The sequence below is a fragment of the Varanus komodoensis genome, unplaced genomic scaffold, assembly GCF_004798865.1.
Source record: "Varanus komodoensis strain SLA01 unplaced genomic scaffold, ASM479886v1 scaffold21, whole genome shotgun sequence".
Taxonomy (NCBI): domain Eukaryota; kingdom Metazoa; phylum Chordata; class Lepidosauria; order Squamata; family Varanidae; genus Varanus; species Varanus komodoensis.
This window is the reverse complement of record NW_025335589.1, coordinates 5,413,900-5,430,395: the sequence shown is the minus strand read 5'-3', so window position 1 is coordinate 5,430,395 and position 16,496 is coordinate 5,413,900. Positions and strand designations below refer to the sequence as shown.

The 16,496-nt window shown below is 39.9% G+C and overlaps 1 protein-coding gene across 6 annotated transcripts in view; it reads right to left on the bottom strand.

Moving 5' to 3' along the window:
• Positions 1–16,496, bottom strand: part of GAB1 (GRB2 associated binding protein 1) — an 86,508-nt gene that overhangs the window by 9,140 nt on the left and 60,872 nt on the right. For 2 of the 6 annotated variants that reach the window (XM_044430681.1, XM_044430680.1), the window contains exons 3-8: positions 11,272–11,485; positions 10,613–10,687; positions 8,727–9,325; positions 7,586–7,671; positions 6,626–6,929; positions 802–891 (exon numbers count right to left, since the gene is read on the bottom strand). In XM_044430681.1, coding sequence (XP_044286616.1) covers positions 802–891; positions 6,626–6,929; positions 7,586–7,671; positions 8,727–9,325; positions 10,613–10,687; positions 11,272–11,485 — 1,368 coding nt within the window. The remainder of the gene's footprint in view (positions 1–801; positions 892–6,625; positions 6,930–7,585; positions 7,672–8,726; positions 9,326–10,612; positions 10,688–11,271; positions 11,486–16,496) is intronic. The other 4 variants (XM_044430683.1, XM_044430682.1, XM_044430685.1 and 1 more) reach the window with 2 other exon arrangements.

Below are 16,496 nucleotides of genomic sequence, written 5' to 3'. Positions count from 1 at the left end.
CTTCAGTTTCCTGTAATAGTGCAGGATTCACCAGCTTCTAAAGGCTTAACATAAACTGCTTTCTTTCCTTTTTTAAAAACCTATTCTAATATTTAAAATTTCTTCTAAGTATCAGTCTTTTCCTTCTTTATCTACATGATGCATTTATTGTGTGCTTGTGGTCCTTCACTCATGGAAGTCTGGAGAGCCTTTTCATGATCTCCTCCTCTTCCTCCAGGGCTTCTCCTGTGTTTTCCAGCCACTTTCATGGCATTTTATAAAATGAGGAGAGTACAGAGTTCTTTCCAAGAGTGCTAAGAAGGAGTAGAAAATGGTTATGTGGTTTTGCAATTCCACTACACCATAGAAGAACTGAGGAAAAAAATAAAACATAAGGAAAGGGAGAGAAATTTAAAACTCCAGGAAAAAAACCCATGAGAAATGCATGTTCTTCCAAAAATGAAAATAGAAGAACCCTTTATAAATCCATGAAATAAATGTCTCATGAAGAGCAGTCTGTTGTATCAAAAGGCATACGTTTTCAAGCCTTCTGTATGAGGATAATGGACAAAATAATTTGTAGGCAGGTAAAATACACCTGAATGCAAACCATTATACATATAATTATGTAATAAGGAGAGATAATAGTTGACTGGATACATGGCAGTTCAGACAAGTTTTTTCTACAGCAAGCATACTGTTCTAGCAAGTAACGTGAACCAAGAAGATAACAGTAGCAATGATGATGTCTTACAAAGATTTCACTTCTAGAAAATGTTTTCACACAGAGCCTCATGGAACATGCAGTGCTGATGTACATACCCTTTCTTCTTGTAGTAAAGTCACCTATGGTTTGTGAATCTGTTCGCTCTAAACCATGTGGCTTAGGTCTTAAAATTTTAGGGCTCTGACCTGATTGGTAAAAAGAAGAATCTTTCTTAATAAAGGTTGAAAGTATTTATATAATTGGAAAAAATGGAAGCCTATAAGCCAGTTGCTAAGCCCCTTACAGAAAGATGACATTTAGAAGCAAAAGCAAGCAACCGGCAGAAAAGTTTGCAGTGTAGCTAAAGCTCATGCTAAGATGTAAGCATAGTGCTCAGAAGGCATGCAGGACCTGGCTTGAAGAAAGCGACATGGGTATAATGGAGGGATTGCCATCAACAAACATAATGTAGGGTAGAACCCAATGGTGTCCAAGTGCTCATGCTAATAACATTGCACTAACATAAAACAATACTTGTGCAACTAGCACAACTGGAGAAAGCAGCAAATTACCACTTTTTCACACTGCAAAAGTTATGTTGTACAAGTGTTAGTTTGTACTAATGCAACATTATTAGCACTAGTGCTGGGACACTGCTGGGTACCATTGGTTATTTGTCAAAATAATCTTGCTACTTACAATATGGACAAGAGGAATACTGTAGTTATTTTCAAAGTGACTGAACTGGTGCACGCTAGGTGGGGTTAAAGTGTACCCTGAAAAGTTAAGTGACTTTTTGGATGCATCCACCACCTTAAGCCAATAAGAATGGGAAAGAGGCCTGATACACTGATCTCCCTTCTCTGTTAATATGTGGATAGGAACAAAATGCTGCAAGAGTAAATAGATGCATGAGAATTCCCCAGTGGAGCCTGCACTATAGCTAACAACTGCAGAGGGCTCCAGAAGTATCACCACTCCAAAAACCTGGTACAAATCCTGAATGATTGGGCAAAAGGGAGAATTTGACATAAAGGACACAATCTAGACATAGTAAATATTATTCTTTAGCAGTGAGAAGAATACCTGTCCACTGTTCCAGCAGCTTGACTAAGCAAATTATTTTAGTGATTGTTTGCAATTCTAGTCCAGAGAAATATGTCTCCCGTGTATTAAAAGCTGTGGAGCGATGGATTATAGAATGAAAAGAATGGGCATAGGATACTTGTATCTAGTCTATGTAAAAACTTGCTTACATGATAATATCTCTACTAAACTAGCCACCTCTACTCTCTACTCTCCTCCCAGGAAGGCTTCGGCAGTTATAGGTAGCCTATAAATACACGTATAAATAAATATAAATATAAAACTTTATTTTAATACTATTGGTTTTTAAGTTGCCTGTAGTCTATGCTTATTTTTCTTTTCTTTTTTCTTTTTCTATTTTGGAAATCTTCTTTTATTTATTTTAGGTAAACCTTCTTACCCTCTGACACTGAAAAGTACAGACTGAATTCATACCCTTCCATCCTCCAGAAAAGAGATCTGTTGGGTCGTGAAATGCTCAACAGTGAGTCTCGAATCTTTGCAGCTAATGTTTGCATTTAAGCAGCCAAATCTATATTCAAGGTGCTGTTTTTTAATCTTTAAAGCTCTTCATGGCTCAGGACTGTTCTCCATATGTACCAAGTGAATGCAGTGCATGGCTATGGAAAAGGGCCGTTCAATAACAGAGTTCTGCCTGAAGGCTGACTATCTATCTATCTATCTATCTATCTATCTATCTATCTATCTATTTATTTATTAAAACATTTTTATGCCGCCCCATTCGCCGAAGCCTCGGGGCGGCTTACAACATAGAGCTTACAACATAGACTAAAAGAGGCTTACCAAACAACTAATCTGATCTCATTTTTGTGCCAGATGAAGGCCTTTTATTTTCCCAACCTTTTATTTCCATTTTAGCTTTAAGTTGTAAGATGTGTGTTTCTGCTTTATTCTAGGACTTTTAAAGGTACTTTTTCATGCTATGAGTTCTATATTTATTGCTATTCGAATTCTATGCATTTATTTTTGACCTGTCCCAAAAATCTATTATAGGGTGGTCTATAAATATTGTAATAACTAAAGTATACTGGGGTAGCTATTTCCACTGTTCTGTACAAGAGTGATGGTTACATAAACACACTATGGTCACTTCCTGGTTACATGAATCCCTGAGAGCAATACAGGCTGTTCTTTCCCATAGAAGCCAATGTGCTTGCAGTCTTGTGGACTGTGGGCCATTTCCTTGGCATGCTAAGCTTAGAGCCACTTCATGAATCACACCTCCTTGAAGAAAACAACACAAAAATAATATAGAGATCCTTGTGTATTATGTTGCATGCATTATTACTAGAAGGTTGCGCTTGGTGGATGGTGGTGGGTACCCCAGGTGAGTGCAATCTACATGCTTTGAGCATGGACACATATTGTCCCTCTGTGGAATCCCTAACAAACTGTTTCCTATCTGGAAATGTACCAACAGTGAGCATTAGTTAATGTTGACCTGCAGCAATGGATGGTTGTCACTATCTTATGTGGTACGGCAGAGTAAATGTGTAAATACTACTGGTGGGGGTAAACCTCTCCCAGTCTCTGTTGACCTCAAAAATGGCTAGTTGGCTAGTGGGAATGGCTAGTTTATTCAGTTTCAGTAGTCTAAAATATGAGCTGCCTTGAAGGCCTATTGGGGACTAGGGAACAGAATATAAATGTTACATAAATAAACAACATCCTATTGATTACCAAGCAAGTGCTGGCTATTTAACACAGGAAGAGCAACATCATTTGCAGCCACAGGAAAAACTTGATTCCTATAAAACCTGCAATCTTTTACCTCCCCACCTGAGAGTAAGTCCCATTAAACACAATGAGAATTACTTCTGAGTAGTTACAGATAGGATTGACTGTAACAAACACAGTGTAAACTACTGTTAAGTCAGGAATTCACCCACTTACAACAGGCCCTTCCCAAATCTATAGCAACAATACTATAATAATTCTAAACAACTTCTCCTATTTAAAAAGTTATAGACTTTGATTCTAAAATGAGATAACTTAGGGTGCAATCCTATATTAGACAGCCAAAAAAAAAAAAAAGATTATAACTTCACACATTCCCAAGCTGGCTATACTGCACAGGACTGCACCCTTAAGCCAGTTCACAGAAAGAGTGTTCTCCATTTTGGGCAATTTACCATGGCTCTAACAGCCATTCTGCCACATCCCACATAAGGAGGGACCCCAACCTTCTAGAGAAAGCTTTGGTGACCAGGAGTACAGATGGCTGGTGGCAGTACAAGATGTTTCCCTTCCATCAATTTCCTTAAGTTAACTTCTCTTATGATTCGAAATGTGTTTTATAACTTTAGGGCAGCATGCCCAACCCAGTGCTCCTCTGATCCTTTGAACTGCAACTTCCACCAGACACAGCCAGCCTGGAGCCAGGGATGATGGGAGTTATAGTCTGAGACATGTGGAGAGAACCAAGTCATAATAACAGACAGCTACTGCGAATAAAAGAACTTAATAGTGTCACAGTGACATAATTTATCACTGCTTTTGAAATGGCAAGCTATTACCTTGATAGGAACAGGTATATTAACAAAAGCACTTGCTGCATCCTTGTTTAACACAACCTCAAAGAGAGGCACACAAGGCAAATGCAAATAACAACTCTGAAAATAGCTTTTCATTGGCTTTTTGAGTTGTGTACATTTTATATGACATTGCACTAACTGTTTTTCTCCAGTAGGTTCTTTTCTAAGTGCAGAGTTCTGTCAAACTTTGCATCATTTGCAATCATTCCCTATGTGCTAGAAAACTCAGGATCCTTAGAAATTACAATTTGATTTTGGAATACATTAGATTTTCTTAGACATGATTTTCCAATTATATTTTGCCATCTGTTAGTTTTCTGTATTAGTGGCCTACACCTTAGTATTGGTTTCTGCAGCCTAACACCACAGCTGTATTGAAGAAAAAGGGCAACAATATGAAGCAGCCTTCCTCATGTCCTTCACATTCATTAAACTACAACTTGCAGCATCCCCAGACAGCATTCACATTGACCATAGAGGCTTGGGGTGATGAAGTCGTAGTCCAACTCATCAGGAAGGCACCAGATTAGAAACTAACAAATTGCCCTGATGCTCAAAAATATAGGAGATCTTTACTTCAAACATCATCTCTGAGGCCACACTCTACCTGTGATTACAATTCATTTCTTTTTCTTCATTCCCAACAGACAAGCCAATGGGAAAATAGGGCAGGTTAACTATCAGGATTTATATAATAATTTGAATGGATGAAAGCTCTTTTTATTTATACAAATAGGACCAAGTAGCATTGAAAAAAAGACAGGCATTTCCCACGCTGAATCCCAGTTTGCTAGCAATGCTGCTTCCAAGGTACCATCACCAACACATGCAAGCTTTGAAAAGATTAGAACAGCAACAAAGCACAATTGCTACAAATACATAATTCATTGCAGAATGCTTTCAAAAACATTATTGAAATGATATTCATTTCTGATATGTATACAGAACATGTTCAAGTATTTGGTGTCTTTTCTGAACGAAAAAAACTCCTAACCTGTCTCAGTATTTATAAACAATAGGTTGGATCCAGAGTTGTCCCTCCATGAACGGAAGGCTTCCTTCCATTCACAAAGGGATCCAGAATCCAGCAGCAGTTTCCTGCTGGAGAAATGGGGTAGGTCAGCAACTTTCTCCAGTATTCCCTTTTCAAGCACCCCCAAGGGCCTCCTCCTGTGCTATTCTGGGGAGCCCACCTCTGCAGCAGATTTCCAGGGAAAAATACAAAGAACTGTTGTCCTGCCCTCTTTCTGCAGCCTAGCAGAACTCAACTGAGCACAAGACTGGATCCAACCCAAAAATTCAACAGTGTATTATGCTGACCCATGCAAATTCCATTATGTTCAAAGCTTTGAAAGGGTTGTGTGTGCTTCCACATTTATGGGGAAAGGAAGGTACATAGCACCAAGCGCATTATAAAAGCAAACTATTTGGCCCCCAAAAGAGACATGAACATATGAATAGCTATATTAAACAGACAGAGCAGACAAATAGTCTTCTCCAACCTGGTACCTCTCAAAGGTGTTTGATGACAACCTCCACCCAGGTAACAGGGTCCTACTACCAAGGAAGGTGGGAGTTGTAGAACAACACCTGGAAGGCACTACTGTCAGTTGTCAAAAGGTTGTTTATATCTGCAAAATTTTAGATAATGGAAAATGGGAAAGAGTGATCTGCTAGAAAAAGTAAAACTACATTTTTTCTAGTTAATGAAATATTTACAGCATTAGCATCTTCTAAGTTAAAAATTAAGGAATGTAAGGGGCTTGGGTATCACAGATACATAATTTTTGAAGGTTCACTTTTGCTATTCTTACCAAAATTTGTTAGAACAGGTTTTTGTTTTTATTTTATACTGTAGTTTTAAACTTTTATATTGTACTTTATCACTCAGGAGGACTGTGTAAGCTGCCTTGGGTCCCTCACAAGAAGAAAAGGGCAGGATATGGTTTTTATTGTTATGACGTACCCTGAGGGCTTCAGCTATTGGGTAGTGTAGAAAAAAATAATGAAAACTTGTGTTTCTAGACTGTGTTCTGTACAGGAGTAAGAACACAGTTTCTAAACCATTCACAATTATTCTGCCTGTTTTGGTAGCAGCATAATCTTTGAATTACTTTGGAATTCCCTGCATGACAACCATCTTCACTATCCAACATGGTCATACGTGTGCATCTATACATGCATTTTTAAGGTAACTGTAGATGATTCACATTAGTTCTTTAATTGCTAACATGGAGGGAACAAATGTACTATAGATCACCAAACACTCAGCAAGTAGCAGAGCATCATCACTGCTTACCTTTCCTGTCTGGCTTAAGATTCCTATCCACAGGTGGTGGTTCACATTCTGCAACAGGGACTGGTCTTCTGGGAGGAGTCTTTGGACTAGACCTAAAGCCCATGTGTGCTGGTGGAGGGACTTGCATTCCAAACAGGGAAAAGTCAAAAGTACCAGGAGTCATAGGTACATAGTTCATTTCTTGGATAGGTTCAGTAAAACTGCTAGAATGCTGCCGAGGGGGAGAGTTTGGGTTCATGGGTACATAATTTTCATCCAGTTCTTCACTTGAAACACTTCCCACAGTCAACAAGCTTTTGTTTTTCTAGAAACAGAAAAACATTTTTTAAAATGCAAACTGAAAATTCTAAATAGAAGGCCACCAACCATTGTTTCCTTCCCAAGTAGACTTAACATGCATTTCTTTTTGCAAGGCATCAGATTAGTTCTAATACATCTGTGCATCTCCTCTACCCCTGCTTTAGAGAGAAAGCTCCATCCCACTTGGCATTTCATCTGCACAACCAGAATATTCTTGTGCCCCCTATATTCTTTCCTAAATGTAGTAACCGACTGCAAAATATATACATCTTTTAAGCAGGTAGGTGGTATGATAGGAATTTGGCAGCATACTATATCCTCAGGCCTATCCCATCACTCTACTCACACCCAAGCCTTCTATCTTGACTACCCTTTATGAGAAAGAGTGAGCTAACCCACTTCTTATCTTAGAGCAGCCTTTCCCAACCTGGTGCCTTCCAGATGTGGACTATAATTTTCATCATCCCTAGCCAGCATAGCCAATTGCTGTGCTGATGGGAGATGATGGGGGCAATAGTTGAGCAATAGGCACCGAGTTGGGAAAGCAATTCTGTGCCAATCTATTTCACAGTCTTTGCTCTAGTTCCATAGATAAAGAAATAAAGAATAAATATTTTGCGTCACTATGATGCTAATGCTGAAAATCAAAATCATACTTACAAAGTGGTTATGAAAGCCTTCTAGTGAGCTTGATCTGTCATTTAGAAACGTTCGTGGAATAAAATAGCAGTCTTGAGAGCCAATATCTAAAGGGGAAGAAAGCAAGCATTGTTTTCCTAACTTCCAACCATGCCAGTGGCAGAAGAATACACAATTATATGCAACTAGACAAAATGGAAAATGTCTTCTATGCTAACTCTGAATATGTCAGTAGGCCACTCTTGAACCTTAAAACTTACAACTAATCTAAGGGACCACCTGCCATCCTATTAACAAGCCCAAATACTAGTATCTACAGAAGAGGCCCCTTTCTAGAAGTCATTAAGCTGCAGAGGTCCATTCATCAGACATACACAAAAACAATTTCTTGTGTGTTGCTCACAAACTATGGAAATAAGTCCCTCAAGAACTTAAATTGGTTCCCATTCTCTTGACCTTTAGAAAAAGTATAAAGATGCAACTTTTCACTGCACAATGTAGACTTTCAAAATATGCAGTTTTTAAGGTGGAGCTCCTATTTCAGTGAGGCAGTGTTGTACTAGTATTTTTAAAAAACACAACTGTGGCTCTGAGAGCACACATTAATGAATGTAACATGACATCTGCTGCGGTTATAGCACAATCCACCACTGCACACCAGTACATAGCATTGTAATTGGGAAAAATGTACAGGAGTGTAAAAGATCATGTATGTTTTATAATGTGTGTTTATAGCAGGAGCACATGCATCAAATCAGAGCCTAGTGCTGCTCTGTGGGAGGAAAAGATGTTTTTCCCTTGTAGGAATAAAAGGTAGGATATAAATATAATAAGCAAACAAAGCACCTCCTATATGGAAAGTCTTCAGTTCTTAACAATGAAGAAGAGAAACTGGCCTATCTGAAAGAGTTTTTCCCCTAAACTATGAAATCTTGAGCTACTAAAAATCTCCTATTAAGAAGTTGAGATAGCTTCTTATGAGTAAATGAAGTGGGAACCTTATGACCACACTTGACAATCACCGCCACCAGCCCTAGCCAGTTAAGCTAACAGTCAGGAATTATGAGAACTATACTTCCACACACCTGAAGGGTGCCAGCAAGCCAGCCTTAGTTGCAATTAAGTTAAAATGAAATCTGTGTTAAGATAAAAGAATACCAACCTTTACGAAAAATATTCAGATCCATGGTGGAAATTGTGTTGCTGCGTGATGGGGGCATGCCCCCTGTAGGGATGCAATAACTACCATCAGTGTCTGAGGCAGTGCGGGAGATGCTACAGCCCTCCACAGGGGAGCGGTCTGAAGAATAATGAGGTTTGGGTGGCCGAGGTGGAGGAATATCTGGGATTATCTCTAGTTTTGAACTTTGAGCCAATGATCCTTCTGGAAAAGTTCGTGGAATCTGGTATGTACTTCCTGGCGTTGGGGGAATGTCGTAACTAATTGAGAAATGCCTCATCTGTGCATCCAGAGATGTAGCAGATGGGGTACTGAAAATGTGTTGCTCTCCATCTGCATCCATCCCAGAAGGAGATGCCTTCGGTAAAACATCCTGTGAATAACTTCTTGGTAAATTATAAAGGCTTCCATCTACTGACACTGAGGCAGCCCTTGGTGGGGGAGAGTCATATATGCTTTGCTGTTGAAAAAATCCATTCACTGCATGCTTGTTCAGTGATTGCGCAGAAGTTTTATGAGAAGGCACGTTATCATTGCAGTCTGTTTCAGAGGAGGCATTTTTGGCTGCATCAGCCTGTGACCTAAACGTGAGAATGGAAAAGAAAAGAAAAATTAGCATGTCCAAGCTCTTACAGAATACATAATCTGCAAAATAAGAAGCAGAAAATAGTGACTCAAAACACTGTGGTACAATGGTTTTCATTTTAGGTGAATTACTGTCATGAAGCTGTAAGATATGAAATAGACTCTTGGCCTAGAAGTAGGGATTCCTGTGTTATAAAGCACAGCATTATAGGAGTGAGAGAGTGAGTGTGTAGGGCAGCTTTTTCTCATTTTAGGATCCAAAGAATTGTTACCTTAGTGATATGCTGTACTTCTGCATTGCACTGCTAAGGTGTTGCCTCCACTCTTAAACATTTCAAGGTTCTACAGGGGCAATGAACTTGGTGGGTCAAAGTCAACCAGGTGGAAGATGAAGCAGATGACCACCTCCTGAATTAATATTTGCAAGTTTTTCTAATAGTGAACATGTGAATTAATTCATTCTTCTGATAGGCTAGCAACAATTTGGAACATGCTAGTATGACTAAATGTTCATAAAACATTTTTGTTTTTTTAACCCAAAATTACTAATAGAGCTTTTAAAAAATATAATACACTCATTAGCCATTTCATCAATTATTTTTGTGTTGAAAAGAGAAGCCCTCATTGGCAGGAGCAACAAATTTTCTTCAAATTCATCTCCAAAGTAGATTATCCCTAACTTTGCTACATGAGTATTAATTTGAATTTGGGAGGCTAACTATCTATAAAACTGGTATGTTCTAGATGGAGAGAATGTGTTTATTTTTTAAATAGCAGCCCTATTTGCCTCACACAACATGCAGTTAGAATGCAACAAAAAGTGAAAATATCTCTATATTTAATGAAGCTTGAAAGGTGAAACCCTCGTCTTTTAACATAATATGAATAGCATGGTGTTCTGTTGTTTGACTGGGGATGACCAACTCTTGAGTTTTTCTTTGGGAAGAAGCAAAACGTTCAAACACAAACAACAAAGGATGGGCACTGATTGCAGCCTTCAGTTGTAGAAAATAGCAAAACTGTTCATTGGTTCCTTTTAAATCATAAAATACAGCTACCCCCGCAAAAGTCAACAGGCAACTCCATGATTCAAACCACACCTTCATTATATATTTGGATACATCAAGTAGTAATTATTTTGCATTGCTTATTAAAATCCACAACACAACATGCTGCACACACACATACACACACACACACAGAGGGAGAGATTGTTTCACACAAGTTAGAGTTTTGAAGTGAAAAGCTGAACACAGATCCCAAACCTTTCTCATTAAACTCACTGCAATGGAACTTTTTTACTTTCAAAATCCTCCAGCAGTAAATACTCCTCCCCTTCTTCTGAGATAATGTAAGAACTGGTTTTAAAGTACATGATGAAAATTGAGAAAGATTAGTAATATACATTATTTTTATTTTATTTATTTAAAGTTTTTATATGCCATCCCAGTATTAAAACTCTGTACAGCTTACATTTTTCTGTGAATATAAAGTCTTTGCAGGAAAACTTAGACCCCTCTTGATAAAATCACTGATTAAAAATGTTGTTTTTAAAATAAGATCAACAAATAGTTTGCATTTTCATATTGTACCAGCACCTTGACCATACCATATGGTTCACAATCCACAGAGTGGCATGCACTTAAGCCCCTTGAAATGAATTGGTTTATAAGCACATCCATTTACTGGATTGTGACCTTGAAGGGAAAATAATATAGTAGCACAACATAATGGCTGTCCAGGATTGATAGAGCATCAAATGTCATTGCAAAGGGAGGGAGAGCCCTTCCCACTCCAAGATGCACTGAAGGGTTTTACAACAAAAACTGTTCAAACTGAAATCCCCCTGTAAAAATGTGTGTGTTGGGGGAGGGGGGAGAGTTAGACTTCTAGCACTAGACTTTTTGCTAAAATCCCTTTATATAAAATATAAAATATTTACCTTGCTGGTTCAGGCTTCTTGCTCTGACAGTTGACCAATAACAGGTAATCTTGTAGATCATCTTGGCTAGAGGCAGACTCTAATGGTGGGATGTTAATTAACTGATATGGAGGAGGTAGTGATGGTTCAGCTTGTACAGATGGCAGAGAAGTGCTGACAGCTAAGGGTAATTCGGCAGGTGCCTGCAGAGAAATACCGGATGGCTTCACAGTATCTAAAAAAGCAGAAGTGTGCATCAGAATCAATCTATGCATTATCCTTTTAGAGTATAATCCTTTACATATTTAGACAGAAACATTTCTTCTAAGTCCTAGCCACCATAGCTGAGAGTAATGCTTCTGCGTAGGACACAGCACCCTTAACGCCTTTAGGGTGTAAACCCCTGTTAGATCCATTGAATAGTGAGATTAGAGACAATTAAATTGCTGGCTGATTCTGCATATGAATAAATGCTACATTTTAAAGTTTTAGGTTAAAATGGGTTTCTTGGAATTTCCAGCCCTGCCAAGCACTCATGTGCAACCCCAGAGAGATTCTCCAAAAATACATTCAGCCTACAACGAAGAGAAATTCCCCATGCTTGCTCTACCAAAAGATCTGTGTGCTGCTCTTCAGTCCAAAGTCGGTGTGGAAAGCGCTCCATCCTCAGTTATTTTCTTACAAAAAATCAGGTCAGTTGGGAAAAGTGCATCAGCTCACTCTTGTCTTGCCCACTTGATCAGGCAACTGCAGCTTCCCCTCCCCACTTTTCTTCTTGCATGCGCTAAGGAGGCAGCTGGTTTGGGGGATTTCTCCCACTTTCTTGCCACTTCGGGGGAAATGGCCCCCAGGAGTCAATACCAGCTGTCAATGGGACAGGGCAGGGCCACTGAGTCAGGGAACTTATTTTAGTCACACCTTTTAAAATCAGACCATGAGATCAGTTAATCAATTAACTTCATGGGCCTACCTTAAAATCAATGGATGTTACAGAATGTGGAAAAGCTACATATATGATTATTTTCATTGTTTTATTATTATAATTTCTTTGAAAATGTGCCTCCTATTTGATTCTGATTTGAAACAATGGGTTAGTAAGCTGCTTGCCTGTGGGGAAAACCCTAAATCTAGTAATCAGGTGGGCCTGCCAAGATGTAATGGTAGGTTCCCACACAAGCACCACAGGTGGGTGTTTGCTCTCTTCCTGCACAGGCATGTAGTACATCAAGGAATAGCTTGGCTGGTAGCTTTCTTCCTGATGTACTAACTTTCCACCAGCAAAGTTTGAACCTGGGGAGTTGTTCATTCCTACAATGTACCTATAGTCTGAAGCAGTACAGCCCCAAGACCTTTTAATGAACATGTCTAGCCCTGAGACAATAAAAGACTTTCAACACAAGCAAGTTTAAATAAAAAAGCATCAGTGGGTCTTAGAGGCTCCTCTAGCTTGTGCATGTTTTGTCAATACCTTTACCCAGTTATTGCCCCTTTCTTCTGACCCAAGTTGTTATAAAACAACATGCAAGTTAAAACTAAGGTTGGATTTAGGGAACTTAATCATTTCCTTCAATTAATAGATATTGGAATGGACCCAGATGCCATCCTACTTAGAAAAGATCCATCAAAATCAACAAAGTAAGGTTGCTTACCTGTAACTGTTGTTCTTCAAGTGGTCATCTGTTCATTCACACATACAGGCTCTGAGCATGCATAGAATCTGTTTGGGAAGAACAGCTAAAATTTGCTCAGAGAAACTCTTCTGTGAGAGAGGGCTTCCCATTCAGTCTTTAATTTGGAAGACATGGGACTCCACTGTGGTCAGTTGTGGGCACTTGAACCACAGTATGGAGCGTTTTGCCATCCTAGGCTAACACGAAAGAGGGGATGGAAGGCTGGGTTGTGTGAATGCACAGGTGAGCTCTCAAAGAACAACAGTTACAGGTAAGCAACCTTATTTTCTTCTTCATGTTCTCCATGCACAATATGGGCAAATGGTGAGCTTACTTCATGGATGTAAGCAATGTCACTACTGAAGAACTGATGAGAGAACCACTTCACCAAGGGCACAATCAGCTCTGGCTCAGACATCATGATGGCAGTGCCCCATGAAGGTCAATGGGTCCAACCATGTGACAGCCTTGCAGTGGTCAGACACGGAAATGCCAACTTGGAGTACTTATGGAAGTTGTTGTCATGAGGACTATCTCCCTAGCCTATGAAACCACTAGATGTCTTTTTGTCCAAAAGTGGCAGGAACAGAGCTCAGGTGTCCCAGTTGGGCATGGAAGTGGCAGACTTTGGTCCCAGGGAGCACGATGCTTTGGGGATCTCCCTGCAGGCCATTTTTGGCCAGAGCTTGGTGGGCTTGAGTAGGGCTGTTCAATGTATCTAGAGTCATAGGAGGCCCAGCACTCTTGGCAGAAGGTTCTTGCATTTATTCCTTCCTGTGTGAGGAAGTAGTGGCTAGTCAGCCCTTTGGTTCCATTCAGACAGAGGTGAACAGGACCAGTATCTGCAGCACTCAAGCACAGCTTTGTGTGGTATCAACTATGGAAGTCCAGCACATCTCAGTTCCAGGACAATAAAGAAAGCATGTTTGGGCATCAAGGGCAAGGTATCACTGGGTCATCTCAGTGCCAGTGAAGGATGGTGCTCAGTGTCACACCACAACTCTGCATTGATGATGTGTAAGGTGCCAGCAGGGGATGTCTTTTCATGGTGCTTGGTCTTGGAATGCTTATTGTGGTCCTTTGCCTTGGATCCTTTGCCATCTTGGGGGATTTGGCCTTTTCAGCCTGTTTCTTCCCTTGGCGATTTTTGAGGCATGACCTGGAGTTGGTGGGGGCTACACGGAAAGGTCTGTCATTCTTGTCAGTGGTGTGGAGCTGGAGTCAGGCCTTCTGAGGTGAAGGTGTGCTTGGCTGGCTGTAGAAAGCCCACCCTGAAAAAGGCCCTGCTCTACAGTTTGGCCTTCAGGTGACTGGCCCAGTGTTTGTTTATTTGTTTGTTTTGTTTGGCAATGGCAGCAAGCCTCCACCTCATGGATCCCCCCCAAGTAGAAAAGGCACAGGGGATGGCCATCAGTCAGGAGCAGCTTGCTGGAACAGCTTTTAAACAGAGCTTTGAGTGCTATTGTGGGGAAGAAAGAGAGAAAGGATAAGGGGGAGACAGAAAGTGGGAGGATACACATTTGAAACTTCGTTTTGTTTTTTGTTTTGGTAGGGAGGAAGAAAACTGGGCCTAGGAAAGGAGTTGAGAAGCATTAGCAAAGGCTAGACGAAGAGAAGGGTAGGGAAAAGGGGGCACAGAGGGCAGATAAATAGCTATGGAGAGCAGAGGAGGAACTTCCTAATGCATCCAAAATTGCAGTTGAAGAAGAACTGAGAACTGAGTGGAAATCCCTCCCTTTTGTCTTGGTGGGGCCAGGGAATGTCTTCCCACTAAGCAAATCTTAGCTATGGAATCTTCCCGAACAGGCTCCATGCACGTGCAGAGCCCATATGTGTAAAGCATAGAGACCACAAAGAAGAACTTCACTTCATATACATTTAAGTGCCACTGATTTCAATAGTACTACTCTAATTATGGCTAAAGATACCTCCAGGCAGGGGACTTCTAGCCAAGTGCAAGTGCAGAACCCTAAGTAGTCTCTCTGTCCTTCATCTGCACATGAAGAGATGAAAAATGAGGAAAAACAGGATGATCTGCCTCTGCACCTGGATGGGCAGTCCAAGTGCCCGGTAAGCACAAAATCAAAGCAAGCTTCTCCCTATCATCTAGTTCTGATCTTGGGGGAAGGGATAGAAATCTCGGTGACACTAAATTTAGGGTGCATCACTAAAATCCCTGGACAACAGTTGGTTTCTCTGCATGAGGCTTTTACTGCATGCTCATGAATTGTGCAGGTCCTTTATACATTATCATCATCATACTCTGTTTTTTTCCTGTGTTTTCAATCTATGTGTGGCTTTGGCTTAGAGAGTGAGGAAAAACCACTATTACTACCTATCAAGGTAGGGAATGTCACAAAACAACAATGTAGATTTCACAATTGCGGGACATCACAATGCCACCTTCTAGTTAGGAAACAGAATATATTTTTATTTTATTTAGAATATTTATATGCCATCCTTCCGCAGAGCCTCAGGATGGCTTACATAAACAGGATGGCAAAGAAAGGAAAAGGATGGCATAAATATATAGGATGGCAAAGAAAGGAAAAATCGAAGTAAAAAGAACATGCTCTTCGTCCCACGAAGAAAACAGAAGCAGCCGCCTCAGTAAAGCAGCTTGTTAAGAGAAGCCAAGTGTACTGGGTCCAGCAAAGGAAACTCAAATACAGTCTCAATAACCTTGTGCTATACAGATGGGCATACATATTCTTATCTGCTTGCAGCCAACATCCTGGGTCAGCAGTTGTGTCTGTCACCATACTGCACTTGACTATTTCTGGACCAAGGCCTAGAGATTTCTTCCTGTTTCAAATCTGTCACTATGTTCATTGGCCTACTAAGTTTTATAAGCAGAAAGACACAGCAGATAGCTCTGGAAAAGATATTTTGCAAGAACCAAAGGCAATTTCTTTCCCCGAATTTAGTCAAGGTCATCATCAACAACAACATAGTATCTGTGCGCAACCAAGACAACTCCTATGCGGGCGTAATGCATACACATTACCTTTCCTCGATATTCAGGGTTATATATACAAGCAGAAACCTGGATATTGGGAAGCTCGTAAGAAATCACACTTTTATAAATCCTTTTATGAAATATGAAAATATTTGGGAACCTTTTCTTCTCCATACCTGCTCCGACAGTAAGACCTAAACCAATGCTAGATTGAGACTTTACAGTCTATGGGATAGAGGCCATGGAAGAGGATGAATCTGCCACAAAGAAAAAGTCACTTAAAGGAGCTGTACAGAAGCAAACTGGGTTGACTACAAATTGATACCTAGGAAGATAATCTAAAGGCATGATGCCAATGAACATTGACTAATTAACCTGAAAAGGAACATGGAAAGTAATTCTCAAATGGTGCAAGAGTGCAATGATGAGCCAATAATCAAATGTACAGGATACATAAGCAACATATACTATTACTTTATTAAAAGCCATATTATGTTATGGCATTCTTATAGCCAAAGTCATATGTTTCTTCTATGCCATGTTCAATATCATTTAATATTCCACTGAAAGCAAGGACAGTGCTGTCCCCATTTGTTCTATTTAAATAAAATTGAACA